Below are 25,848 nucleotides of genomic sequence, written 5' to 3' on the forward strand. Positions count from 1 at the left end.
TAGCATTGTGTGTACTGCCACTGTGCACCTCGCTCAGCCACGCTATATATATAGCATTGTGTTTTCTGACACTCTGTGTACACGGCTTAGCCTGACTAATATAGCATTGTGTGTACTGCCACTGTGCACCTCGCTCAGCCACGCTATATATAGCATTGTGTGTACTGCCACTGTGCACCTCGCTCAGCCACGCTATATATAGCATTGTGTGTACTGCCACTGTGCACCTCGCTCAGCCACGCTATATATAGCATTGTGTGTACTGCCACTGTGCACCTCGCTCAGCCACGCTACATATATAGCATTGTGTTTTCTGACACTCTGTGTACACGGCTTAGCCTGACTAATATAGCATTGTGTGTACTGCCACTGTGCACCTCGCTCAGCCACGCTATATATAGCATTGTGTGTACTGCCACTGTGCACCTCGCTCAGCCACGCTATATATAGCATTGTGTTTACTGCCACTCTGTGTACACCGCTCAGCCAGACTATATACCGTTGTTTACTGACACTCTGTGTACACCGCTCAGCCAGACTATATACCATTGTTTACTGACACTCTGTGTACACGGCTCAGCCTGACTATAAAGCATTGTGTGTACTGCCACTGTGCACCTCGCTCAGCCACGCTATATATAGCATTGTGTTTTCTGACACTCTGTGTACACGGCTTAGCCTGACTATATAGCATTGTGTGTACTGCCACTGTGCACCTCGCTCAGCCACGCTATATATAGCATTGTGTTTACTGCCACTCTGTGTACACCGCTCAGCCAGACTATATACCGTTGTTTACTGACACTCTGTGTACACCGCTCAGCCAGACTATATACCATTGTTTACTGACACTCTGTGTACACGGCTTAGCCTGACTAATATAGCATTGTGTGTACTGCCACTGTGCACCTCGCTCAGCCACGCTATATATAGCATTGTGTTTTCTGACACTCTGTGTACACGGCTTAGCCAGACTATATAGCATTGTGTGTACTGCCACTCTGTGTACACCGCTCAGCCAGACTATATAGCATTGTGTTTACTTCCACTCTGTGTCTGCTGGGCCTGGGAACAGTAGTACACCGCTCACCCGCCACTGTATAGCATTGTGCTCTGTGTCGCTGCTGGGAATAGTGGTACTGTATAGCATTTCTGTACTGCCACTGTACTGCTGCCAGTCAGCGTGTACTGTAAGGATAAGTGAAATGAGGAAGAAATCCGGTGAAAGAGGAAGTGGCAAGGGAAGAGGTGTTTCCCCTGACGGTTCACGTACAGGCCACAGGGGAGCACCCAAGAAAACCCACTCAATACCGCCCATGTTGTCCAGGACAACAACCCTCACAAATCCAAAAGAACAGGACCAGATAATTACTTGGATGACCTCTCAAGCGTCCAGCAGTGGGTTAAGCAGCACCAGCACATCACGCACGAGGTCCGAGTCCTCAGCCAGTTACAAGGAGCCAGTGGGCACAAAGCTGACACAACCGGCAGCGACACCACGCACACAACTGCCAGATAACCAGTCCTATGAATTACCTCAGGACACAATGGGGTATTCGCAGGAGCTATTCCCAGCCCAACAAACTTCCACCTATGAAAGGTCAATGGAGGAACAGCCAGAAATGTTGTGCCCGGATTCACAACCATTAACTGTGGTAAATGCACCGCGCACTGAAATACAAGGCGAGTCCGAGGAGGACTCGGAAACCCAAATCCCAGAGCAAGTTGGGCAGGAGGGGTTGCAATTGCAGGAGGTCGGCCGACAAGATCTGGAAGACGACGTTGGAGTGAGCTGCGCAGAGGTTGTTCTGGGGAGCTCTACTCCACGGCGGCGGCCCCCCACAATGACATATGACGAGTTTGAGGAGATGGAAGAGGAGGGTATGGACAATGTGGACAGAGACCCAGATTTTATTTGTGAACGAGAACATCGCCGTCGTAGCAGCAGCACAGATGAGTCTGTTGAAGAACCCACTGCTGCACGAGTTCGCCTTGTGCCACAAGGTAGGCGGCACGCAATTTCAGGCACCACAAGCGTGGAAGTTAGAGTGAGAGGCAAAAGAGGAGGAAACAGAAATCGCCAGCAAGGAGGCAGGTGCTCCAAAGTCTGGGCTTTCTTTGAAGACTGCACTGAGGATGTTACCATGGCGATTTGCAAGGTGTGCAAGACTCGCCTGAGCAGGGGGAAAAGTATTAACAACCTCTCCACCACCAGCATGAGCCGCCACATGCTATCCAAACATCCCACTCTGTGGGCAAACGCGGCAGGACAGGGTACCAGCAACACTGCCTCCCTTGGGTTCACCAGACTCACCACCAGACCCGCCTCAGCAGCAGCAGTAGCCCAGCCATTGCGTGGTTCACAACATTCACAAACATCAGACGACGCTGACACTGTCACTTTCGGAGTAGTGCTCTTGAGGTCTCCCAGTGTTCATCAAACACAACAACCAACAGCCAACAGCCCTTCCGTGTGCAGCGCTACGGTTCAGTTGTCTGTGTCGGAGATGTTTGAGCGCAAGAGGAAATTGCCAGCAAATGACCCCCGGGCCGTGGCAGTAACAGCCAGCATAGCCAAGCTTCTGGCCTGCGAAATGCTGCCATATCGAGTGGTGGAGACAAACAGCTTCAAGGGCATGATGTCAGTGGCCATCCCACGTTACGTGGTTCCCAGCCGCTACCACTTTGCGCGCTCTGCAGTGCCTGAGTTGCATGAGCACGTGGTCAGCAAAATAACCCGAAGCTTGAAGAATGCCGTTGCCTGCAAGGTTCACCTCACCACTGACACTTGGACGAGTGCGTTCGGCCAGGGTCGATACATCTCCCTTACCGCGCACTGGGTGAACCTTGTGGAGCCTGGCAGCGATTCCTCACCTGCTACGGCGCGGGTGTTGCCCACGCCGCAAACAGCTGCACCGCCGTCCCTCCCACTGGATAACAACAGCAGCACCTACCTCTCTGACTCCTTCTCCTCCAACGCATCTCAAAGCTGTACCTCATCCGGAAACGCTAACCCAGCAGCAGTAGGATCGTGGAAGCAGTGCAGCACAGCTGTTGGCATGCGTCAGCAAGCGTTGCTGAAGCTGATCTGCCTTGGGGATAAGCAGCACACAGGGGAGGAAATTTGGAAGGGAATAAAGGAACAGACGGATTTGTGGCTGGCACCGCTGGACTTGAAACCGGGCATGGTTGTGTGTGATAATGGGAGTAATCTCATTCGCGCTTTAAGGTTGGCTAAGCTGACACACATCCCTTGCCTGGCGCACGTGATGAACCTAGTAGTTCAGCGGTTCCTGAGGACATACCCAGGCGTGGCCGATCTTCTGTTGAAGGTGCGTCGAGTGGCCAAACATTGTAGAAATTCCAGTACTGCTTCGGGGGCACTCGCCAAGATGCAGGAGCGCTTCAATCTCCCCCACCATCGCTTGCTGTGTGATGTCCCTACGCGCTGGAATTCTACGCTGCACATGCTAGCACGCTTTTGTGAGCAGAAGAGTGCAGTGGTCCAGTACATGACGGCGCAGTACCGAGGCGCATCCGGACAGCTGCCAAGCTTCTGTGGATCCGATTGGGCCAAGTCCTCCAAAATTTTGAGCAATCCACGTTGCTTGTGAGCAGTGACAACTCTTCAGTCAGCATTACCATACCACTGCTGTGTTTACTGAAGAGGTCAATGTTGAAAATCAAGGAAACAGCTGTCATGATGCAACTGGGGGAATCTGAAGGAGAAAACGATCAGCGTGATGGTACCAACATCAGGCCATCCGCCTCAGGGAACGCTGGCCCCAGCAGCTATGACGAAGAAGAGGAGGAGGAACAGCTGGAGTTGGAGCAGGAATTTCATGCCACCACTGACGAGGGCCAGAGCGGTGCATGTTGGACTTCCACAATTCAACGCGAATGGTCAGCAGAAGCAGACCAGGAGGAAGGTGACGACTATGATGCATCACAACAACTATCACAACGCTCACAAGAGGATGATGAGGATTCTGGTAGGACTCTGGCACACATGGCTCAATTCATGCTAGACTGCATTGAACGTGACCCACGCATTGTGCGCATTCTGGACAACACCAATTACTGGGTTTATACCCTTCTGGATCCACGGTACAAACACAATGTTCCAAAACTGCTTGAAGAAAGAGTCAGACAGGTCAAAATGGAAGAATACCAGCAGGCCCTTGTGGAGACTTTAGAGAGGAGATTGACATCCTCCCCCTCCTCTAGCCAGTTGTACGCAGACAGACTGACTTCCGCAAACCCAGGACGACCAGGAGGGCAGCAAACAACGCAAGCCGCAGCTAGTGCCCAAAAGGGAACGGTATCGGCAGTGTCCTTGGAGTGGGAAAATTTTCTGACACCCATGCAGCAGCAGCCCACTGAACAGCAAGTGTGCAGATCCACCTCCAACACCGATCGCCTGGAGAAGATGGTCAAGGACTACATGTCAGATGACGTAGCTGTGTCGAACAATCCATCTGCACCCTTCAACTATTGGGTATCGAAGCTAGACACCTGGCACGAACTGGCAATGTACGCAATAGAGGTGCTGGCTTGCCCGGCAGCCAGCGTTATGTCGGAACGTTGTTTCAGTGCTGCCGGAGGCATCATCACAGATCGGCGTATCCGCCTCTCCACAGAAAATGCAGACCGTCTGACTCAAATTAAAATGAATCAATCCTGGATTGGAAATGACTACGCAACACTCCAGGACCCCAACCAAGTAACATGACCAATGAACATCTGGGATGGTGTAGCATTTCCGGTCCCTGTTTATTGAACCTCTCATCTGTATTACATTTATGACTGCATGGCGGCAAAAAGCATTGCTGCTATATCCGCACGCTTTTTGTCCTCATGCAAGGCCTAGGTTGTTGTGTCTCAAAAACCGTGGCCTTCTCCTCCTGCGCCTGCTCCTGTTCCATCACGTCTGCTGCTGCTGGGTTAGCGTTGCCGCGTGGTCCCTGTTTATTGAACCACTTATCTTTATTACATTTATGACTGCATGGCGGTACAAAGCATGCTATCCGCACGCTTCTTGCCCTCATGCAAGGCCTGGGTTGTTGTGTCTCACAAAGCGTGGCCTTCTCCTCCTGCGCCTGCTGGCCTTCTCCTCCTGCGCCTGCTCCTGTTCCATCACGTCTGCTGCTGCTGGGTTAGCGTTGCCGCGTGGTCCCTGTTTATTGAACCACTTATCTTTATTACATTTATGACTGCATGGCGGTACAAAGCATGCTATCCGCACGCTTCTTGCCCTCATGCAAGGCCTGGGTTGTTGTGTCTCACAAAGCGTGGCCTTCTCCTCCTGCGCCTGCTCCTGTTCCATCACGTCTGCTGCTGCTGGGTTAGCGTTGCCGCGTGGTCCCTGTTTATTGAACCACTTATCTTTATTACATTTATGACTGCATGGCGGTACAAAGCATGCTATCCGCACGCTTCTTGCCCTCATGCAAGGCCTTAGTTGTTGTGTCTCACAAAGCGTGGCCTTCTCCTCCTGCGCCTGCTCCTGTTCCATCACGTCTGCTGCTGCTGGGTTAGCGTTGCCGCGTGGTCCCTGTTTATTGAACCACTTATCTTTATTACATTTATGACTGCATGGCGGTACAAAGCATGCTATCCGCACGCTTCTTGCCCTCATGCAAGGCCTGGGTTGTTGTGTCTCACAAAGCGTGGCCTTCTCCTCCTGCGCCTCCTCCTGTTCCATCACGTGTGCTGCTGCTGGGTTAGCGTTACCGGTCCCTTTTCCTGGAACCTCTTATATGTATTACATTTATGACTGCATGCCGACAAAAAACATGTTACCTGTGCAAAGAAAACAGACATTTCCCGCATTTAAAAGACAGTTTTCCCTTTGAAACGTTAAAATCGATTTTCTCAAAAACTATAAGCTCTTTTTGCTAATTTTTTTTCCTCTTGTACCCACTCCCAAGGTGCACATACCCTGTAAATTTGGGGTATGTAGCATGTAAGGAGGCTTTATAAACCACAAAAGTTCGGGTCCCCATTGACTTCCATTATGTTCGGAGTTCGGGTCGAACACCCGAACATCGCGGCCATGTTCGGCCTGTTCGGCCCGAACCCGAACATCTAGATGTTCGCCCAACACTAGTCCAGACCATTTTGATTGGCTCCCTAGTGGAGCAAGGACTATTTAAGGCTGATTGTATTTCATGTATTCAGAGTCCTTGTCAGCTTGAGAAAGAGAGGAGTCGCCTCTCGAAACGTCGCACAGACTTGCCCTTTTTGTCTTTTTGATGCTTTAAATAAATAAAAGAGCTTATAATACACTTGAAGACGGTGCTGGGTCTCTTCTCTTGGAGTTCCTGCTTGCTGTTCCTGGAGACAGAGGGACAACGACCAATAGCACGTCGCATCTAGATGGTTGGGTGCTGCCTGTAACCACTTGTCCACCACTACTGCAGCTGTCTCTGGGCAATTGCACCACCATGGAAACTACTAAAATGACATCTGTCTCTGTGGATACCTTCATGTATTCGGATGTTGAGATCTCCAGGATCATTGCTGCCATTGATTCGGAGACGGACTTTCTCTCTACTCCTAATGTGAAAATTATCAAACGAGATATTGAAAGGATTTCTAAACATCGAATTTCTTTTGACTTACATGCCGCTACCCTGGGTGAATATTATAAGAAACGGAAAATACCCAGAGGTATACGTTCACATGTGGCACCAATTATGTTTCCTCGTGATGGGGAGTTCCGCCTGAAATGGGAGAAAATCTGGAACAAAGCTTCCTTCGACTCCATGATACTGACCATTGAGAGAATCCAAGTTGAACTACCTAAGCTGGACAGTAAGATTGTCTTACTAAAAGATACCTTGGGAACTTTGTTGTCTACAGATGATATCTCAGCTTATGAGGAACTTTTATCCAGAAACTTGGAGAAATATCGTAAAGAACTTGAAGGTGTTAAACGTCAGAAGTTCCAACGGGACTCACTTGATTATGAGAGTGGTTATGTATACATATGGCAGAAACAACCCTCCTCTAACTTGCCTCGTGGGCCGGGTAAACCTAGACCCCGTCCCAGAGGAGCTCTCAGCTCCACCTAAGGGTCCACGGCCTGTACAACCTCGACCCATTCATGATCCTTTAACAACTACAGAGGAAGAGCAATCAGAATCCGATTTTATGCCCTCGGACAGTTCGGCCAATATCCCTCCAGACGGATTAGGAGAGGTGGGAGAAAATATCAGCTTGCCAAAAAGCACAAAGAAACGCGCCGAACCCTCTGGCTCTCCAATGACACTCAGAGAACGCAAGAATCCTTAGTCATCAATATCTCTTCATATGTCTTGGATGATATCCAGATTAGGGTACTCAATCGAGGTCTCTCATTCAGTATTAACAACGATGGGGACTCACTCCAATTGGAATATGATCTTTGGTCTTTTGCAAGGACTTTGAAGTTGAAATGTTTTTTTTAGCAATCTTCCGAAACCTACTCAGGTTCCTTTACCAACCATGGGGCCTTTGAGACTTAAGGACACTCCATTACGAAATAAGAGCTCTTTCTGCCCCCCGTCCAACCAAGTAATTGATACATTCTTAGGGAATGTGCAAAGGGACATTCAGGAGCTACAAAGATCTGGTTCTCAAGCAATGAAGAATCTTAATAAACAAGAACAAGAAGCTCTTAAATGTCTTAAGGCCAATAAGGCCCTAACAATTAAGCCCGCCGATAAGGGGGGCTCAGTTGTCGTAATGGACACTATTAATTATCGTGCAGAGATTTTACGCCAGTTGGGGGATAGAAGTGTCTATAGAATTTTAGATCGAGACCCAATTTGGGATCTGAGAAAGTTGATTGATCGTTTGTTAAAGAATGCTCTGGACAAAAACATCATAGACAGGGATCTAGCTACTTTCCTAGTTCAGGACAATCCTGTAACTCCTGCTATGTATGTCCTTCCAAAAATACACAAACGATTGGTCGATCCACCTGGTCGGCCAATCGTTGCAGGTGTAAATTCATTATTTTCTCCAATTGCTAAATATTTAGATTGTATTATTAGACCTATGGTAGTAGCTTTACTGTCTTACCTTAGGGACACTCAAGTGTTCCTGGAGGTGATTAATAAATTTGAAAATTTAGATGATGATGACTTATTGGTTACAATTGATATAGAGTCACTCTACACCTCCATCCCTCATGATGGAGGTGTGGAGGCGGTATCTCATTATTTGCAAACCTGTTCAGATGTTTTTGATGATCAGAGACGTTTTCTTATCGATCTGTTGGAGGTGATTTTGAGGAGGAATTACTTCTTATTTGAGGACACATTTTATGAACAATGTAGAGGTACAGCTATGGGGTCGAACGTGGCCCCGACTTATGCTAATTTACACATGGGTCTTTACGAAGATTCATTTGTGTATATGAACCAATTGTTTCTCCGCCACTCCAAGGGGTGGTGGAGATACATTGATGATGTTTTTTTTATTTGGGCGGGGCCTCGTTCGACCCTCGAATGCTTTATTAAAGATCTACATGCATGCTGTCCATACATTTCCCTCACGTATACTTGTAGCACTCATTCTGTATCCTACTTGGATACGGTGGTCACGAAAGTTGGTGGAAAATTGACCACCGATATATTTAGGAAATCTACTGATAGAAATGCGTTACTCCATTATAGAAGTTTCCACCCTTCCCACATTGCCAATAACATTCCAAAACATCAATTTGAACGTGTAAATAGAATAGTGTCTGATGCTACATTGAGAGATACACGTCTGAAGGAAATGGCCAATAGATTTATTCAAAGAGATTATCCTCTAGATTTGTGCAATCCCTTTAGCCGATCCTCCTCAGCTAAAAGATCACGCTCCAGACAGATCGATCGGATTCCTCTAGTCACTACCTTTTCAACCAATTCCAAACAGATTGAGAAAATTGTTAGGAAACATTGGCCTTTATTAAAACCAGGTTTTCCACAGGTTAGTGAATTTCAGGAATATCCACTTATGTCATATAGACGGGCTCCTACAGTTGGTGACACTTTGGTGAGGGCAGATATTGGCTCTCGAACTGCCAATTTAACTACTACAAGAAAAGGGACTTTTCCCTGTTTGTCGTGTCATATGTGTAATTCCATTGTTAAAGGAGATACTTTTACACACCCTACTACAGGGAAACGTTTTTCAATTAATGGCTATTACACATGTGACTCTGCATATGTTGTATATCTTCTTCGTTGCCCTTGCGGGTTGATTTATGTGGGGATGACCACACAGATAATTAAAATGAGCATCTCTGCGCATAAGTCAGCTATCCGCTCGGGCACATCTGAACAAGCGGTTGCTAGCCATTTTTCTGCCTGTCGCCATAATGTTAGCCAGTTGAGGGTCCAGGTGATTGACTCTGTCCCCCCGTCACGCAGGGGGGGTGATAGGGTCAAATTATTATTGAGACGGGGAGTGGTTTTGGATTAGGAAGCTGGATGCCCTTGGTCCAGGGGGTCTTAACCGGGAGTGCGAGTTGGGTCCATGTGTTTATAGATAGATGTCTTGTTGTTTATTGTTTGGTCTGGATGCCTGGAGTCTTCTTTTTGGGTTGGTTCTGATTTCTTTTTTTTCCCCGATCCTTCCCGACCTGCGGCCACAATTGGTGGCCGTCGGTCGCGGAGGAAAGGAGCTTATAGCAAAATGTATTATTATTTGTTTGGAAAAAAATATTTATTTATTGATTATGTTGATTTGTTGGCCCCCTGGACTGGCCGCCGCTGATATGTGGCCGCCAGTCCGGGCTGGCCTTCAGAGCATATATTTTTTGATTTTTTGCCTGTTTCTTTCCCGACTGGCCGCCAGGGATGGACACCAGTCGGGACAGAATTGGTAATTTTGTTCTCGCCAGCCTAGACTGGCCGCCGCTATTAAGGCGGACGCCAGTCTGGGAGGGTGAGATGTGGTTCATTTTTGTTGTGACGTTCGGTGTCTGGCCGCCGCTGTGGGTGGCCACCAGACACCTAGCGGGAGTTTTGTCATTTTTTCCTTTTTATGTTTTTCAAATTTCTCTTATTATATATTGTTGACACTCATTCCTATTAGGGTTAGGAGCATGTACATTTTTCAATCTGTAAAGATCAATTTTATGCGTAACCGGTATAGGCGATTGGATTGAAACGTCTATGGTTTAGACGATTTTTTGCTTCCGGGTATTTACGCATACGTTTTTACGCATACGCATTAATTTTAACCATATGCGGATATCCAATGCGGAACGCAACCACATGCGGATTTTCAATGCGGATTTCCGCGTGACGGTTGAATGACGTTTTTTCCATTCAGAACATGCTCTACCCTCATTGGTCGGCCCTCTAGCGGCCATTTTAAAATGATTGGAGTGTATAAATAGATGTAGTTCCCCATCAGGTCCTCCACCAGATGGGAGGGCCTGCAAGCAGGAACTTAACCTAATTGGTTGATGACAGGGCGTCCAGACCATTTTGATTGGCTCCCTAGTGGAGCAAGGACTATTTAAGGCTGATTGTATTTCATGTATTCAGAGGGCTTGTCAGCTTGAGAAAGAGAGGAGTCGCCTCTCGAAACGTCGCACAGACTTGCCCTTTTTGTCTTTTTGATGCTTTAAATAAATAAAAGAGCTTATAATACACTTGAAGACGGTGCTGGGTTTCTTCTCTTGGAGTTCCTGCTCACTTCAAAGTGACTCAACACTTACCTCCTTTTAAAAAGTTTAACTCTTATATAAGATGGCTCCTTCTACTGATTATTGCCTTTGCTGTACAGTTTAGGAATTGCATTTCTTATAACTCGTCCCTCTCCTGTATATTCAAAATGGTATTTTTTTTAAAAGTACAGCTTTCAGTAAAATTACTAATATATTAATGTATGCTGCCTACTTTACTGATTGGACTTTGATCCTGTTTTAAATTACTGCCATTTATAAAACTTACACTGGCATTCATAGTAGTCACAGCAGCCATCTGCTCTCTTCTTCTTAATTGGTGGGAAGCCATTAGCACAAGTCAGAGGTGTTGGTTCTGGGCATATCAGTGGCTTATGAGATGTAATGTTATTTCCAAGGCATGTAACTTCTTCGCATTGGTCATTTATCCATGTCTCACCAGTCTGTTCATTGGAAAAAGGTGTTACATTTTAATATTGAATATTTTTAAGACAATCAAACACTTTTTTTTTACCAGGAGTGAGTTGCATACGATAGATTGCTAATAAGAAAACAGAAATTTCAATGGGGAGGTCAGATCTGAAATAACTGCATTTAACAGACATCATGTTTTATTTCATTTTTTTGGTTAGTTTTGTTTTGTTTCAATATATCTAATTGCAGAAAGAGGCTGGTCAGTCTCCGCCGCTGCTCATGTCCGCTGCTGCCGTTCTCTGCTCCTGGCTGCCCAACTCACAGCCCATCACCCTGGCAATGCCACGCTGTCTCCTCACTGCTGCCACAGCTCTGCCTGCACTAGCAAGGAGTGATTGTGGGACGGAGTCTAAGGAGAAGCCACTGCCAGAGATTACCATGGAGGGGAAGAGCCGTAGAGAGAGAGAGGATGGTATACACATGGCCCGGGGTGGGGGGTTTAGAGAGGGAGGAAATAAGTCGTCCCCCTTTCTCTTCTGCCAAACATCCGCCCGGCAGCCTGAAACACGGGCAGGAAGTGACCCAGGGAGAAATCTCCTCCCATTCCCCCGGGCCAGTCCGCCCCGGTAGGGGAGGGCAGTCTGTATCTTTGTATAGATTATTTCAAAGGAGTGCTTTTGTAAGAGTTAAACCTCAGTTAACACTGAAATTGCCCCATAAAGAGATGGTCTAGTCCAAATCCTGTCAGTTCCATCAGATTTATAATATCCTCTGTAAGTGACAGCAACATAGGCCAACAGTAATTTATAACTCATTTTACTATGGAAGAAGTGTACTTCTTAATTGTATGCATTTACATTTTTTTAATTTTGAAATTTTTCACTGTAGTGGTCCTGTAATGCCCACACTTTATTTCTCATAGCTTCACTCACTAAGTGCATAAAACAAGAGTAGCTCAGGCAAAGCTGTATGCCTGCCTTCCTATATCTAACATAAGGCGGAAGATGGCCAATTCATCATTGAATGCTGAGGCTGTTTGTGTATGATGTAAAAAATAACACATCATACCTTCAGAAGTATTGCTGTATGTCGCCCCTAAATATTGTCTGTAACCTAAATTAATGTGCGTAATATGTTGGCGCTTTATAAATACAATAAATAATAATAATAATACCTAGGAATATTTTACGGGGTGTTTAGACTCACAAAACCTAAAGTGGCAGTGACATAACGGACTTAATGGTGAAATTAAATAAACAAAATTCTACCATTTTTTTTGCTGCAGCTGAAGCACATAACCTATTCTGTTGGAATACATTTTGTGAAATATACCCGCTCAATCCTAGAGACTTTTTTACTTTATTGTTTATGGAGGCTTCTTAAAGAAAAAGCTAAAGTTATTTACCTTTTTGGGTGGACACCCATCAACAGCCTCGGTTGTCGAAGTGAAAGTAGGTGTTGTTGTTTTAGAAGAACATGGTACAAGGTTACAACATTTCACTTGGATTTCATAGTTAAGGCATTTAAATGGCCACTGATCCTTGTTCAAGCATACTAGTCCAAAGGATTTATTGCACTGTACATTCTGACCGAGCTGTGAAAGTGGTTCATCAGGGTACATTTTAGCTCTGCATGCAATGTCTTGAGGATGGTTACAGATAAATTGGTTTTTAGCTTTTATGTTCTCATATGTTTCAAATTCTCCATCTGCTGAATCTTCAGGGTAACTGGCATCAAACCACTGAGACCACTGACAAACTTCTTTATCACAGTCCATAGGTGCATTGTTTTCTAGCGTGCTGGTACCTGTAGCTGAGGTGGTGGTTGTGGGGGTTACTTCTGAAGTGATAAATTTAAATTTTTGAGTTGTAGAAAATTTATTTTCTTCAGTTGAAATAGTTGTGTGAACAGTGATAGGTGAAAAGAGAGAAGCAGTTACTGATTCTGTTGTGAATTCAGCTGTAGTTTGAGAACTTTTTATATCTGATTAAAAAAAACAAACAAACAAAGAAATAAGACATTGTACGTCAATCATCTTTTAGAAAACCTGTAGCTAAAGAGAGCGGTAAAATGTTAAGCATACCTATCTAAAGTGAAGCCTTGTTGCTATTTTGTAATTCAGTTCCTGTCTGGGCTATACAAGGCTAGATTGCAGGTATGTACTTTCCTAAATTACTTTATCTACTCTGAAAATCACAACTCTTGATGTTAGCATGGTTGCTGTTACTTTAAGTCAGAATTACTATTGAGCTTGTAGTCCACTATATATTCAAAATGGTTTTATTTCAAAAAGTTGTTGAGACCACTGACAAACTTCTTTATCACAGTTTATAGGTGTATTGTTTTCTAGTATGCTGGTACCTGTAGCTGAGGTGGTTGGTGTGGGGGTTACTTCTGAAGTGGTCGATTTAAGTTTTTCAGTTGTAGGAAATACATTTTCTTCAGATGAAATAGTTGTGTGAACAGTGATAGGTGAAAAGTGAGAAGCAGTTACTGATCCTGTTGTGAATTGAGCTGTAGTTTGAGAACTTTTTATATCTGATTAAAAACAAACAAAGAAATTAGACATTGTACGTCAATCATCTTTTAGGCTCTTCAATCAAAGTGGTAAAATGTTAAGCATCTCTATCTAATGTAAATCCATGTTTCTATTTTGTAATTCAGTTCCTGTCTAGCCTGACTAGATTGCAGGTATGTACTTTCCTTAATTACTTTATCTCAAAATCACAACTCTTGATGTTGGCTTGGTTGCTGTTACTTTAAGTCAGAACTACTACATGGATGGCCTAAAGGAATTAAGTTCCGTTACAGATAAACCCTTTTATCTTATCTTTTGTGACTCTCTTTCAACTGGCAGAGTCCCAGTGGATTGGCATACAGCCCACGTTTTCCCATTATTTAAGAAGGGCAAAAAATCAGATCCAGGAAATTATAGACCTGTAAGCTTAACATCAGTTGTATGCAAACTATTTGAGGGGTTGCTAAGAGATACTATACATGACTTCATTGTAGAAAATAATCTTATTTCTCAGTATCAGCATGGGTTTACTAAAGACAGGTCCTGTTTGACTAACATGCTCAGCTTTTATGAGGTAGTGAATGCTAATATGGATATTGGGAATGCTGTAGATGTGATATACTTGGACTTTGCTAAGGCCTTCGACACTGTTCCCCACAAAAGTCTGGTGCAAAAGTTGAGGATGCAAGGACTGGGGAAAAGTCTGTGTGCATGGATAGGGAACTGGCTAATGGAGAGATGGAGAGATGTGGTCAATAGATTATACTTCAAAATGGGTGACTGTTAGCAGTGGTGTCCCACAGGGGTCTGTACTGGGTCCAGTGCTCTTCAATTTATTTATTAATGACCTAGTAGATGCAGTAGAAAGCAATTTGCTGTTTTTGCAGATGATACAAAATTGTGCAGAATCATCAACTCTCAGGAGTTATGGGCACATAAATAGCAGATGAAATTCAATGTTGAAAAATGTAAAGTCATGCATTTTGGTCATACCAATGGTCTAGCACCATACAAAATAAATGGGATACAGTTGGGGACATCAAACTTGGAGAAGGACTTAGGAGTACTCATCGACAACAAATTAAATAATCGTATTCAATGCCAACCCGCTGCAGCTAAAGCTAATACAATTTTGGGATGTATTAAAAGGGAAATAAAAACTCGAGATGCTAGCATAATATTGCCCCTGTTTACCTCTCTAGTAAGCCCACATCTGGGATATAGAATTCAGTTCTGGGCACCACCTTACAGGAAAGATGTTGCAGTTTTTGAGCAGGTGCAGAGACGAGCAACAAAATTGATACGTGGGATGGAAGGTCTCACTTACCAAGAAAGGTTAGATAAACTGGGTTTATTTAGTCTTGAGAAAAGACGCCTTAGAGGGGATCTAATTAACATGTATAAATACATCAGAGGGCAATATAAAAGCTTGGCAGATGAGCTTTTTGTCCCTAGGCCTTCTCAAAGGACTAGAAGACATGATCTGCGCATGGAGGAAAAATGTTTTAGCCATTTATTTAGGAAAGGGTTCTTTAAAGTAAGAGTGATTAAGATGTGGAATGTATTGCCACAGGAAGTAGTTATGGCAAATTCTATACCTGCAGTTAAAGGGGCTTAGATGCATTCCTTGTGTTAAAAGACATCCATGGCTACTATTACTAGGTAATGCCCAGTGATGTTGATCCAGGGATTTTATCTGATTGCCATCTGGAGTCGGGAAGGATTTTTTTCCCTTTTGAGGCTAATTGGACCATGCCTTTTAAGGGTTTTTCGTCTTCCTCTGGATCAACAGGGATATATGAGGGAGCAGGCTGGTGTTGTACTTTGTTCTCTGGTTTAACTTGATGGACATATGTCTTTTTTCAACCCAAATAACTATGTAACTATGTAACTATATAACTATTGAGCTTGTAACTAGTCCCCTGTATATTCAAAATGCTTTTATTTCCAAAAAATGTTGAGACCACTGACAAACTTCTTTATCACAGTCGATAGGTGCATTGTTTTCTAGTATGCTGGTACCTGTAGCTGAGGTGGTCATTGTGGGGGTTACTTCTGAAGTGGTAGATTTAAGTTTTTCAGTTGTAGGAAATGCATTTTCTTCAGTTGAAAGAGTTGTGTGAACAGCGATAGGTGAAAATTGAGACGCAGTTACTGATCCTGTTGTGAATTGAGCTGTAGTTTGAGAACTTTTTAAAACTAATTAAAAACAAACAAACACAGAAATGAGACATTGTACGTCAATCATCTTTTAAAAAACCTGTAGCTGAAGAGAGTGGTGAAATTTTAAGCATATCAATCTAAAGTAAAGCCTTGTTGCTATTTTGTAATTCAGTTCCAGGCATGGATGTAACAATCACCCCTGTGACCCCTGCAATCGCAGGGGGGGGGCAGGGGGCTTTGGTGGGGCCTGGGGGGCTCACAAAACTGTCCCGTCACCTCCTCCCGCCATGCAGAATAGAGAGTAGAGGGAGCATGTGTATTTTTTTCCTGTTTACAGAGACTGCTTCACAGCAATATGAACTTAATCAGGCTTCTATCCTGTTTGCTCACAAGATGTTGGAATACACATCTATATACATGCAACATCAAAAGGGGATACATAGATTGTTTTCAAGCATAAATACATGTCATTAAGATGCCTTAAGTGAAACAGAGAGGTTGAGCTGAGATAAGACTCCTTGTTTACACAATACTCACAGAATTGGGACTCAGACTGTCGTAAATTCAGAGTTTACAAGTTTAGCTACAAGCAGAGTGGATACAATATAGGCTGAGAAAGAGTTATGGCATTAAATATAATCAGCCTCATACCAATGTAAAAAGTTTTTGTCCTTATTCAAGCCTTTGTCCACAGCTATGAACCAATTTATGAATTTTGATTCTGCTATTAATCTTTTGACAATTTGAAGCCACCCTTCAGGGCAGTGACACAAAGATCATTCATGCTGTGTCCATTGGAACGAAAGTGTGTAGCAACTGGGAGCTGATATTCTAGATTGTTAATAGTGTGCCTGTGTCTGTTCATAGGTTGTGCAGATTTTGTCCAGTTTCTCCCACACACATACCTTTGAGGCATTTAGCACACATGATCAGATATACCAGATTGGTGGATTCACATGAAAATGTGCCTTGTACTCTGTAATCCTGTTATGAACCTGGTATTGATAACCTTTCAGTGGTGTAAATGTGTCTGCAGGTCCCACACCTTTTTTTGTTGGCAGGGTGTGTTCTGTTCTGTTGTGGCCTATTCAAAGAACTCCTGACAATCATCTGTTTTAAATTGGGTGGTAGCCGATATGAGAGGAGGGGAGGTTTAGGGAATATATTTTTCAGTCTGTAATACTTGTGTAAAATGGGATGAAGTTCCTATATTGCATCCACTTTGATTGTAGCTAAACTTGTGAACTCGGAATTTACGATGCAGACACTAACCGATACAGGCCTGCCACCTTAATATCGCACATCCAAGCCCCACCTCCAGGTCTTCCGTCCTGCTAGACCTCAAGCCGGGAGCTAAATTGGTGGTGACTCACATCATGGCAGCCACCAGACTACTGCCAGGCATTTTGGACCCACTCCAGCACTTCCCCCAGAGGATACCAGTCGGGCCATCCACCCAGCCGCTGGACATTGCGGCTGCCTCTACAAAGCAACCTACAACCCCACTCCTCCCTGCCAGCCAGTACAACAGCTCTCCAGCTGCAGGACACAGCATCTTCAACCAGCAGGCCAGGATTCACACCAACACAGGTCAGCCGGGTCTAGCAGACTCTCCTAGGTCTCCAGCTGCAACCATGCGGCTCCCTAGCTATAAATGCATATATTTTAAATGCATATATGCACTATGTACCAGGCTCACTAAGCACCACCTGACAAGACAGAGGACACAGGGACACAAGAGTTACAAAAAAGGGGCAACACAAGAGTTACAAGAAAGGCACAAGGGAGACAATAATTGGGTGAGGAAAGGTGCATAAGACGCCCCTGCACCATGGATGCACTAGGTTTAATATAATTTTTTTCCCATAGTTTTGTCCTCTAAGTCCGAAAAATACGATATTTATGCTTGAAAAAAAATCCATGTATCCCCTTGCATGTATATAGATGTCTGTTCCAACATCTTGTGAGCAAACAGGATGGAAGCCCGACAAAGGCTATACAGCTGAAAGCTTGCTTACTCTTATTCTTTTAAGTTAGCCAATAAATGGTATCATCCTAATCAGAGCCGGATTAAGGCTAAATGGGGCCCTAAGCAAAGTAACTGATTTGGGCCCCCCCATCATGTCGTAATAGAATCAGAAGATGCAGCTGCACAGCAATATGCCGCACACACCGGGCAGCCGAGCTACTGGTTGCTATGGGCAACAGCACGCTTTCCTCTGTGGGTGCACAATGCAGGGAATAGCAGCGGCAAAATGCAGAGTGAGAGATGAATGGCTGGGACATTTGCACTCAGGGGCTGGGGCACCCCTGTGAAGAGGGCGCCAGATATCACAGCAGCAGCACTTTCCCCCTGCATCTCCAGCCTGGCAATAGCAGAAAGCTCTGGACACCACCAAACCGAAAGCCGTTCCCCAGACAGAATTACATAACCACTCCCACCACCGAACAACCAATTTCCTCCCAAACTAGACAGCCACCATGCAGCCTCCATCCCAGTGAATACGATAGTCCAGCAGAGAAGGCAGCCGCAGTGGGGGAGAATGACAGCACCAGATGAATCACATTCACCTATTGCGATCCAAGCAATAGAGGTCCCGTCATCCGGAGCCCATCTGTCTCCTCTAGAGTGCTGCCGCTCTGTTACTACTACTATTACTACTTCCTACTTCCTGTCTGATCTGAGAATCAGGAAGTTCAGAGCGAACGGCTGCACTGTAGAAGAGACAGATGGGTTTCAGATGACGGGATCTCTATCGCTTGGATCATGGATAGGTGAGTGAGCGTTTGCCATCTGCTGCTATCATTCTTGCTGCAGCTGTGGTTCTCTGTGGGAAGGGAGGGTGGAGTGGGCAGTGGGAGAGCGCACAGTAGCAGGAGGAGGACCTAGGAGGAGAGCCTGGCTCTGAAGACAATCAGCAGCGCACGGCATCATTTGACAAGACAAGACAAATAACATTTATATCGCGCTTTTCTCCTGGTGGACTCAAAGCGCCAGAGCTGCAGCCACTAGGACGCGCCCTATAGGCAGTAGCAGTGTTAGAGAGACTTGCCTACGGTCTCCTACTGAATAGGTGCTGGCTTACTGAACAGGCAGAGCTGAGATTCGAACCCTGGTCTCCTGTGTCAGCGGCAGAGCCCTTAAAGGGACTCCAAGCAGTGCCTGTGGATATGCCTTTAAGCATACCCACAACTAATTCATTACATCCTCACACCTACCAGCATGATGTTTGTAATTATATCCCCCTGGGTTCCTTATATTTCATTGCATTGTGCTGAATTGAGCTGCCAACTTTGGAGAAAAGTCGTCCTGTGGCCGTGATTTCGATCGCGAAAATATCGAAAACTAAAAGGCATAGAGCAGCTGTTTATATATCATTGGAAAGAGGAGAAAAAGAGCTTTAAAATGATATGCATCTTTCCATATTTACTGCACTGCTCAGAGTCCCTTTAACCATTATACCATCCAGCCACCGCTGACTTACTTTGGAGAAAAGTCGTCTTGTGGTTGCAATTTCAATCGCAAAAATATCGAAAACTAAAAGGCATAGAGCAGCCGTTTATATATCATTAGAAAGAGGAGAAAGAGAGCTTTAAAATGATATGCATCTTTCCATAGTTACTGCACTGCTCAGAGTCCCTTTAACCATTATACCATCCAGCCACCGCTGACTTTGGAGAAAAGTCGTCCTGTGGCCGCGATTTCTATCGCGAAAATATCGAAAACTAAAAGGCATAGAGCAGCTGTTTATATATCATTGGAAAGAGGAAAAAGAGAGCTTTAAAATGATATGAATCTTTCCATAGTTACTGCACTGCTCAAAGTCCCTTTAACCATTACACCATCCAGCCACCGCTGACAGGATGGCAAGGGCTGGTTTATGTGCTGATGGGGCCCCTTTGACTCTGAATGGGGCCCCAAGCGACTGCTTTTGTTGCCTGGTCGGTAATCCGGCCCTGATCCTAATTCAAAACTTCTTGCTTTTACTGATCGCTAACACGGTACAATACCTTACAGCTACTACTATGCTTTACAGCAGAAAACTCTCTGCTGCCATTCGAGGGCTCCCAATAACGTGATCCACATGAGGTTCGGGAACCAACGGGACCCCATGCTATCATTTTGCAGGGGGACTCTATTAAGTCTAGTTATGCCCCTGGACTCCCTGGGCTATACAAGGCTAGATTGCAGGTATGTACTTTCCTTAATTACTTTATCTACTCTCAAAATCACAACTCTTGATGTTGGTTTTATTTCAAAAAATTGTTGAGACCACTAACAAACTTCTTTATCACAGTCGATAGGTGTATTGTATTCTAGCATGCTGGTACCTGTAGCTGAGGTGGTCATTGTGGGGGTTACTTCTGAAGTGGTAGATTTACGTTTTTCAGTTGTAGGAAATGCATTTTCTTCAGTTGAAATAGTTGTGTGAACAGTGATAGGTGAAAAGTGAGAAGCAGTTGCTGATCCTGTCGTGAATTGAGCTGTAGTTTGAGAACTTTTTATATCTAATTAAAAACAAACAAACAAACAAAGAAATCAGACATTGTACGTCAATCATCTGTTAGAAAACATGTAGCTAAAGAGAGTGGTAAAATGTTAAGCATATCTATCTAATGTAAATCCATGTTGCTATTTTGTAATTCAGTTCCTGGGCTATACAAGGTATGCACTCCCCTTAATTACTTTAATCTACTCTCAGAATCACAACTCTCGATGTTGGCTTGGTTAAGTCAGGAACACTCTTGGGCTTGAGAACACCAGGGAACCTGAATTGCTTAGCAAACCTCAATTATATATTTTAGTCTTTTGCACTCTACAAGTAGGATGGCCGCTAAATGTATTTGTGTGTGTGCACGTGTGTGTGTGCATGTAGGTGTGTGTGTGTGTGCACGTGTGTGTGTGTATGTGTATGCGTGCACGTGTGTGTGTGTGTGTGTGTGTATGTGTGTGTGTGCACGTGTGTGTGTGCGTGCACGTGTGTGTGTGTGTGTGTGTGTGTGTGTCTGTGTGTGTGTGTGTGCGTGCACGTGTGTGTGTAGGTGTGTGTGTGTTTGTGTGTGTGTGTGCGTGCACGTGTGTGTGTGTGTGTGTGTGTGTGTTTGTGTGTGTATGTGTGTGTGTATGAATATGTGTGTGCGTGTAGGTGTGTATGTATGTGTGTATGTGTGTGTGTGTGTGTCTGTATGTGTGAATGTGTGTGTGTGTGTAGGTGTGTATGTATGTGTGTATGTGTGTGTGTGTGTGTGTATGTGTGTGTGTGTGTGTGTGTGTGTGTGTGTGTGTGTGTGTGCACGTGTGTGTGTGTGTGAGAGACAGTAAAATGTCTATAGTTTATTGTTTAGCCACTGGGTTGGGGGGGGGGGGGTTGGAGTTAGAGGGGAGGTGCTACTCAAAAAATCAAACACATACAAACAAGAAGAAAGTTTCTTCCAGAGTAAAATGAGCCATAAATCACCTTTCTCCTATGTTGCTGTCATTTATAGTAAGTAGTAGAAATTGGACATTACCGACAGGTTTTGGGCTAGTCCATCTCTTCATAGGGGATTCTCAGCATGGCCTTTATTATTTATAAAGACACTCCCTTAAAATAATTTATAGAAAGATGCTGGAGAGCCTGCATGCTCATTATTCACTTTTTTTGGCAGCTGGACGGAGCAACTACCGTTCACTAAGTGCTTTTGAAAATAAATAAAAACCCTGAGAACCCCCATGAGGACATGGGCTAGTCCAAAACCGGTTGGTTCTGTCAGATTTCTATTACTTACTGTAAGTGACAGCAACATTAGAGAAAAGTAATGTACTTACAAAGTAAATTTATTTTGGAAGAAACATTCTTCTTATTTGTTTATGTTTACATATATTTTAAGATTTTCGTGACAGTGGTCCTTTAAAAAGGAAAAAAAAAATCAATACATTGCAAAGTGAGCAGTTAAAAAATAGAAGAGAGATCAAGAAATGATTGATATTCACCATGTAATTTGTTTATGTTGTTTGATCCACAATCAGTCTACACGTAGTTATCATTACTATTGGCAGATATGAAAAAAACAACAACAGACATACAGCACTAACTGTATCAATAATCCCACCTCCAACAATGCAATAGATTGTTTTTTTATAGACATATGTATGCACAGAGGGAGATACTGGTTGCTTGGCAGCTGGAAACAGCCATTACTTCCCACAATGCACCACTGTTTATAGACAGGAAACTGTCAGGACCTAGGTCCTAACATCACTTTCTGGGAGGGGCTTCGCCAACAATATCATCCATACAGTCCTGTCCCCCCCCCCCCCCTATCTGTTTGAGAAAAGGTAAAGATTTATCATGGGAAGATGGATATCAGCTACTGATTGAGATGAAGTTTAATCCTTGGTTACGGTTTCTCTACAGTTCCTCAAGGGTTAACATGTATGTTTAGGTGGTAAAGGAGATTTCCAACCTTTGCCTGGGTCATACAGTAACATAGTGAAGTAGGCTGAATTGTTCACTAATTATAAGTTTAACAATCATAGTTGCATGCACACCTGCACAGTGATTTTTTCCTTGATTTATTAGAAATATGTTTATGCTCTGGGTACAGTTGTGCAATCACAGCAGGACAAATCAATACAACGATCTGATATGACTCTGGCAAGAGATATGGGCCCGTATGCTTTTCTCCTAGGTAATCATTTTTCATAATCTAATTAACCACTTCCCGACCGCCGTATGTACAATTGGCGGCCGGGAAGTGCACCCCGCAAGGACCGCCGTATAGACAAATGGCGGCGGTCCTTGTAGGGGCATGGGCGGAGCGATCGCGTCATCCGTGACGCGATCCTCCGCCTCCGACTGGCGCCGCTCACCCGCCGCAACATCCCGCCGGCCATACGGAAGCGCCGGCGGGATGTTAACCCGACGATCGCCGCATACAAAGTGTATAATACACTTTGTAATGTTTACAAAGTGTATTATACAGGCTGCCTCCTGCCCTGGTGGTCCCAGTGTCCGAGGGACCACCAGGGCAGGCTGCAGCCACCCTAGTCTGCACCAAGCACACTGATTTTCTCCCCCCCCCCGCCCCAGATCGCCCACAGCACCCATCAGACCCCCCCCTGCCCACCCCCCAGACCCATGTTTGCACCCAATCACCCCCCTAATCACCCATCAATCACTCCCTGTCACTAACTGTCAACGCAATTTTTTTTTATCCCCCCCCCTGCCCCCTGCTCCCTCCTGATCACCCCCCCACCCCTCAGATTCTCGCCAGACCCCCCCCCCAGACCCCCCCCCCCCCCATGTACTGTATGTATCTATCCCCCCTGATCACCTGTCAATCACCTGTCAATCACCTGTCAATCACCTGTCAATCACCCGTCAATCACCCCCTGTCACTGCCACCCATCAATCAGCCCCTAACCTGCCCCTTGCGGGCAATCTGATCACCCCCCCACACCAATAGATCGCCCGCAGATCCGACATCAGATCACCTCCCAAATCCATTGTTTACATCTATTCTCTCCTCTAAACACCCACTAATTACCCATCAATCACCCATCAATCACCCCCTATCACCACCTGTCACTTTTACCTATCAGATCAGACCCTAATCTGCCCCTTGCGGGCACCCAATCACCCGCCCACACGCTCAGATTGCCCTCTGACCCCCCCTTATCAATTCGCCAGTGCATTAATTACATCTGTTCTTCCCTGTAATAACCCACTGATCACCTGTCAATCACCTGCCAATCACCAATCACCCCCTGTCACTGCCACCCATCAATCAGCCCCTAACCTGCCCCTTGCGGGCAATCTGATTACCCACCCACACCATTAGATCGCCCGCAAACCCGCCGTCAGATTACCTCCCAAATGTATTGTTTACATGTTATCTTCTGTAAACACCCACTAATTACCCATCAATCACCCATCAATCACCCCCTATCACCACCTGTCACTGTTACCTATCAGATCAGACCCTAATCTGCCCCTTGCGGGCACCCAATCACCCGCCCACACGCTCAGATTGCCCTCAGACCCCCCCCCCCCCTTATCAATTCGCCAGTGCATTAATTACATCTGTCCTTCCCTGTAATAACCCACTGATCACCTGTCAATCACCTGCCAATCACCTATCACCCATCAATCACCCCCTGTCACTGCCACCCAACAATCAGCCCCTAACCTGCCCCTTGCGGGCAATCTGATCACCCACCCACACCAATAGATCGCCCGCAGATCCGACATCAGATCACCACCCAAGCGCAGCGTTTACATCTATTCTCTCCTCTAAACACCCACTAATTACCCATCAATCACCCATCAATCACCCCCTATCACCACCTGTCACTGTTACCCATCAGATCAGACCCTAATCTGCCCCTTGCGGGCACCCAATCACCCGCCTACACGCTCAGATTGCCCTCAGACCCCCCCTTATCAATTCGCCAGTGCAATATTTACATCTGTTCTCCCCTGTAATAACCCACTGATTACCTGTCAATCACCTATCAATCACCCATCAATCACCCCCTGTCACTGCCACCCATCAATCACCCCCTGTCACTGCCACCCATCAATCACCCCCTGTCACTGCCACCCATCAATCACCCACTGTCACTGCCACCCATCAATCAGCCCCTAACCTGCCCCTTGCGGGCAATCTGATCACCCACCCACACCAATAGATCGCCCGCAGATCCGACGTCCGATCACCTCCCAAGTGCAGTGTTCACATCTGTTCTCTACCCTAAACACCCACTAATTACCCATCAATCACCCCCTGTCACTGCTACCTATCAGATTAGACCCCTATCTGCCCCTAGGGCACTCAATCACCCGCCCACACCCTCAGAATGCCCTCAGACCCCAGCCCTGATCACCTCGCCAGTGCATTGCTTGCATCTATTCCCTCCTCTAATCACACCTTGAGACACCCATCAATCACCACCTGTCACCCCCTAGCACACCTACCCATCAGATCAGGCCCTAATTTGCCCCGTGTGGGCTCCTGATCACTCGGCCAAACCCTCAGATCCCCCTCAGACCCCCTTCCGTTCACCTCCCCAGTGCATTGATTGCATCTATTTTCCCCTCTAACCACCCCCTGAGACACCCATCAATCACCTCCTGTCACCCCCCTAGCACTCCTATCCATCAGATCAGGCCCAATACAACCTGTCATCTAAAAGGCCACCCTGCTTATGACCGGTTCCACAAAATTCGCCCCCTCATAGACCACCTGTCATCAAAATTTGCAGATGCTTATACCCCTGACCAGTCATTTTGAGACATTTGGTTTCCAGACTACTCACGGTTTTGGGCCCGTAAAATGCCAGGACGGTATAGGAACCCCACAAGTGACCCCATTTAAAAAAAAAAGACACCCCAAGGTATTCTGTTAGGTGTATGACGAGTTCATAGAAGATTTTATTTTTTGTCAAAAGTTAGCGGAAATTGATTTTTATTGGTTTTTTTTCACAAAGTGTCATTTTCCACTAACTTGTGACAAAAAATAAAATCTTCTATGAACTCGCCATACACCTAACGGAATACCTTGGGGTGTCTGCTTTCTAAAATGGGGTCACTTGTGGGGTTCCTATACTGCCCTGGCATTTTAGGGGCCCTAAACCGCAAGGAGTAGTCTAGAAAACAAATGCCTCAAAATGACCTGTGAATAGGAAGTTGGGCCCCTTAGCGCACCTAGGCTGCAAAAAAGTGTCACACATGTGGTACCGCCGTACTCAGGAAAAGTAGTATAATGTGTTTTGGGGTGTATTTTTACACATACCCATGCTGGGTGGGAGAAATATCTCTGTAAATGGACAATTGTGTGTAAAAAAATTAAAAAATTGTGATTTACAGAGATATTTCTCCCACCCAACATGGGTATGTGTAAAAATACACCCCAAAACACATTATAATACTTCTCCTGAGTACAGCGATACCACATGTGTGGCACTTTTTTGCACCCCAACTGCGCTAAGGGGCCCAAAGTCCAATGAGTACCTTTAGGATTTCACAGGTCATTTTGCGACATTTGGTTTCAAGACTACTCCTCACGGTTTAGGGCCCCTAAAATGCCAGGGCAGTAT

At 45.3% G+C, this 25,848-nt stretch overlaps 1 protein-coding gene across 1 annotated transcript in view; it reads right to left on the reverse strand.

Moving 5' to 3' along the window:
* LOC137537873 (mucin-2-like) overlaps window positions 1-25,848 on the reverse strand; it is a 198,946-nt gene that overhangs the window by 92,604 nt on the left and 80,494 nt on the right. The window contains exons 29-30 of the mRNA XM_068259820.1: window positions 12,492-13,069; window positions 10,941-11,115 (exon numbers count right to left, since the gene is read on the reverse strand). Of these exons, the coding sequence (XP_068115921.1) occupies window positions 10,941-11,115; window positions 12,492-13,069 (753 nt within the window). The remainder of the gene's footprint in view (window positions 1-10,940; window positions 11,116-12,491; window positions 13,070-25,848) is intronic.

This window comes from Hyperolius riggenbachi, chromosome 11 (assembly GCF_040937935.1).
Source record: "Hyperolius riggenbachi isolate aHypRig1 chromosome 11, aHypRig1.pri, whole genome shotgun sequence".
NCBI classification, from domain to species: domain Eukaryota; kingdom Metazoa; phylum Chordata; class Amphibia; order Anura; family Hyperoliidae; genus Hyperolius; species Hyperolius riggenbachi.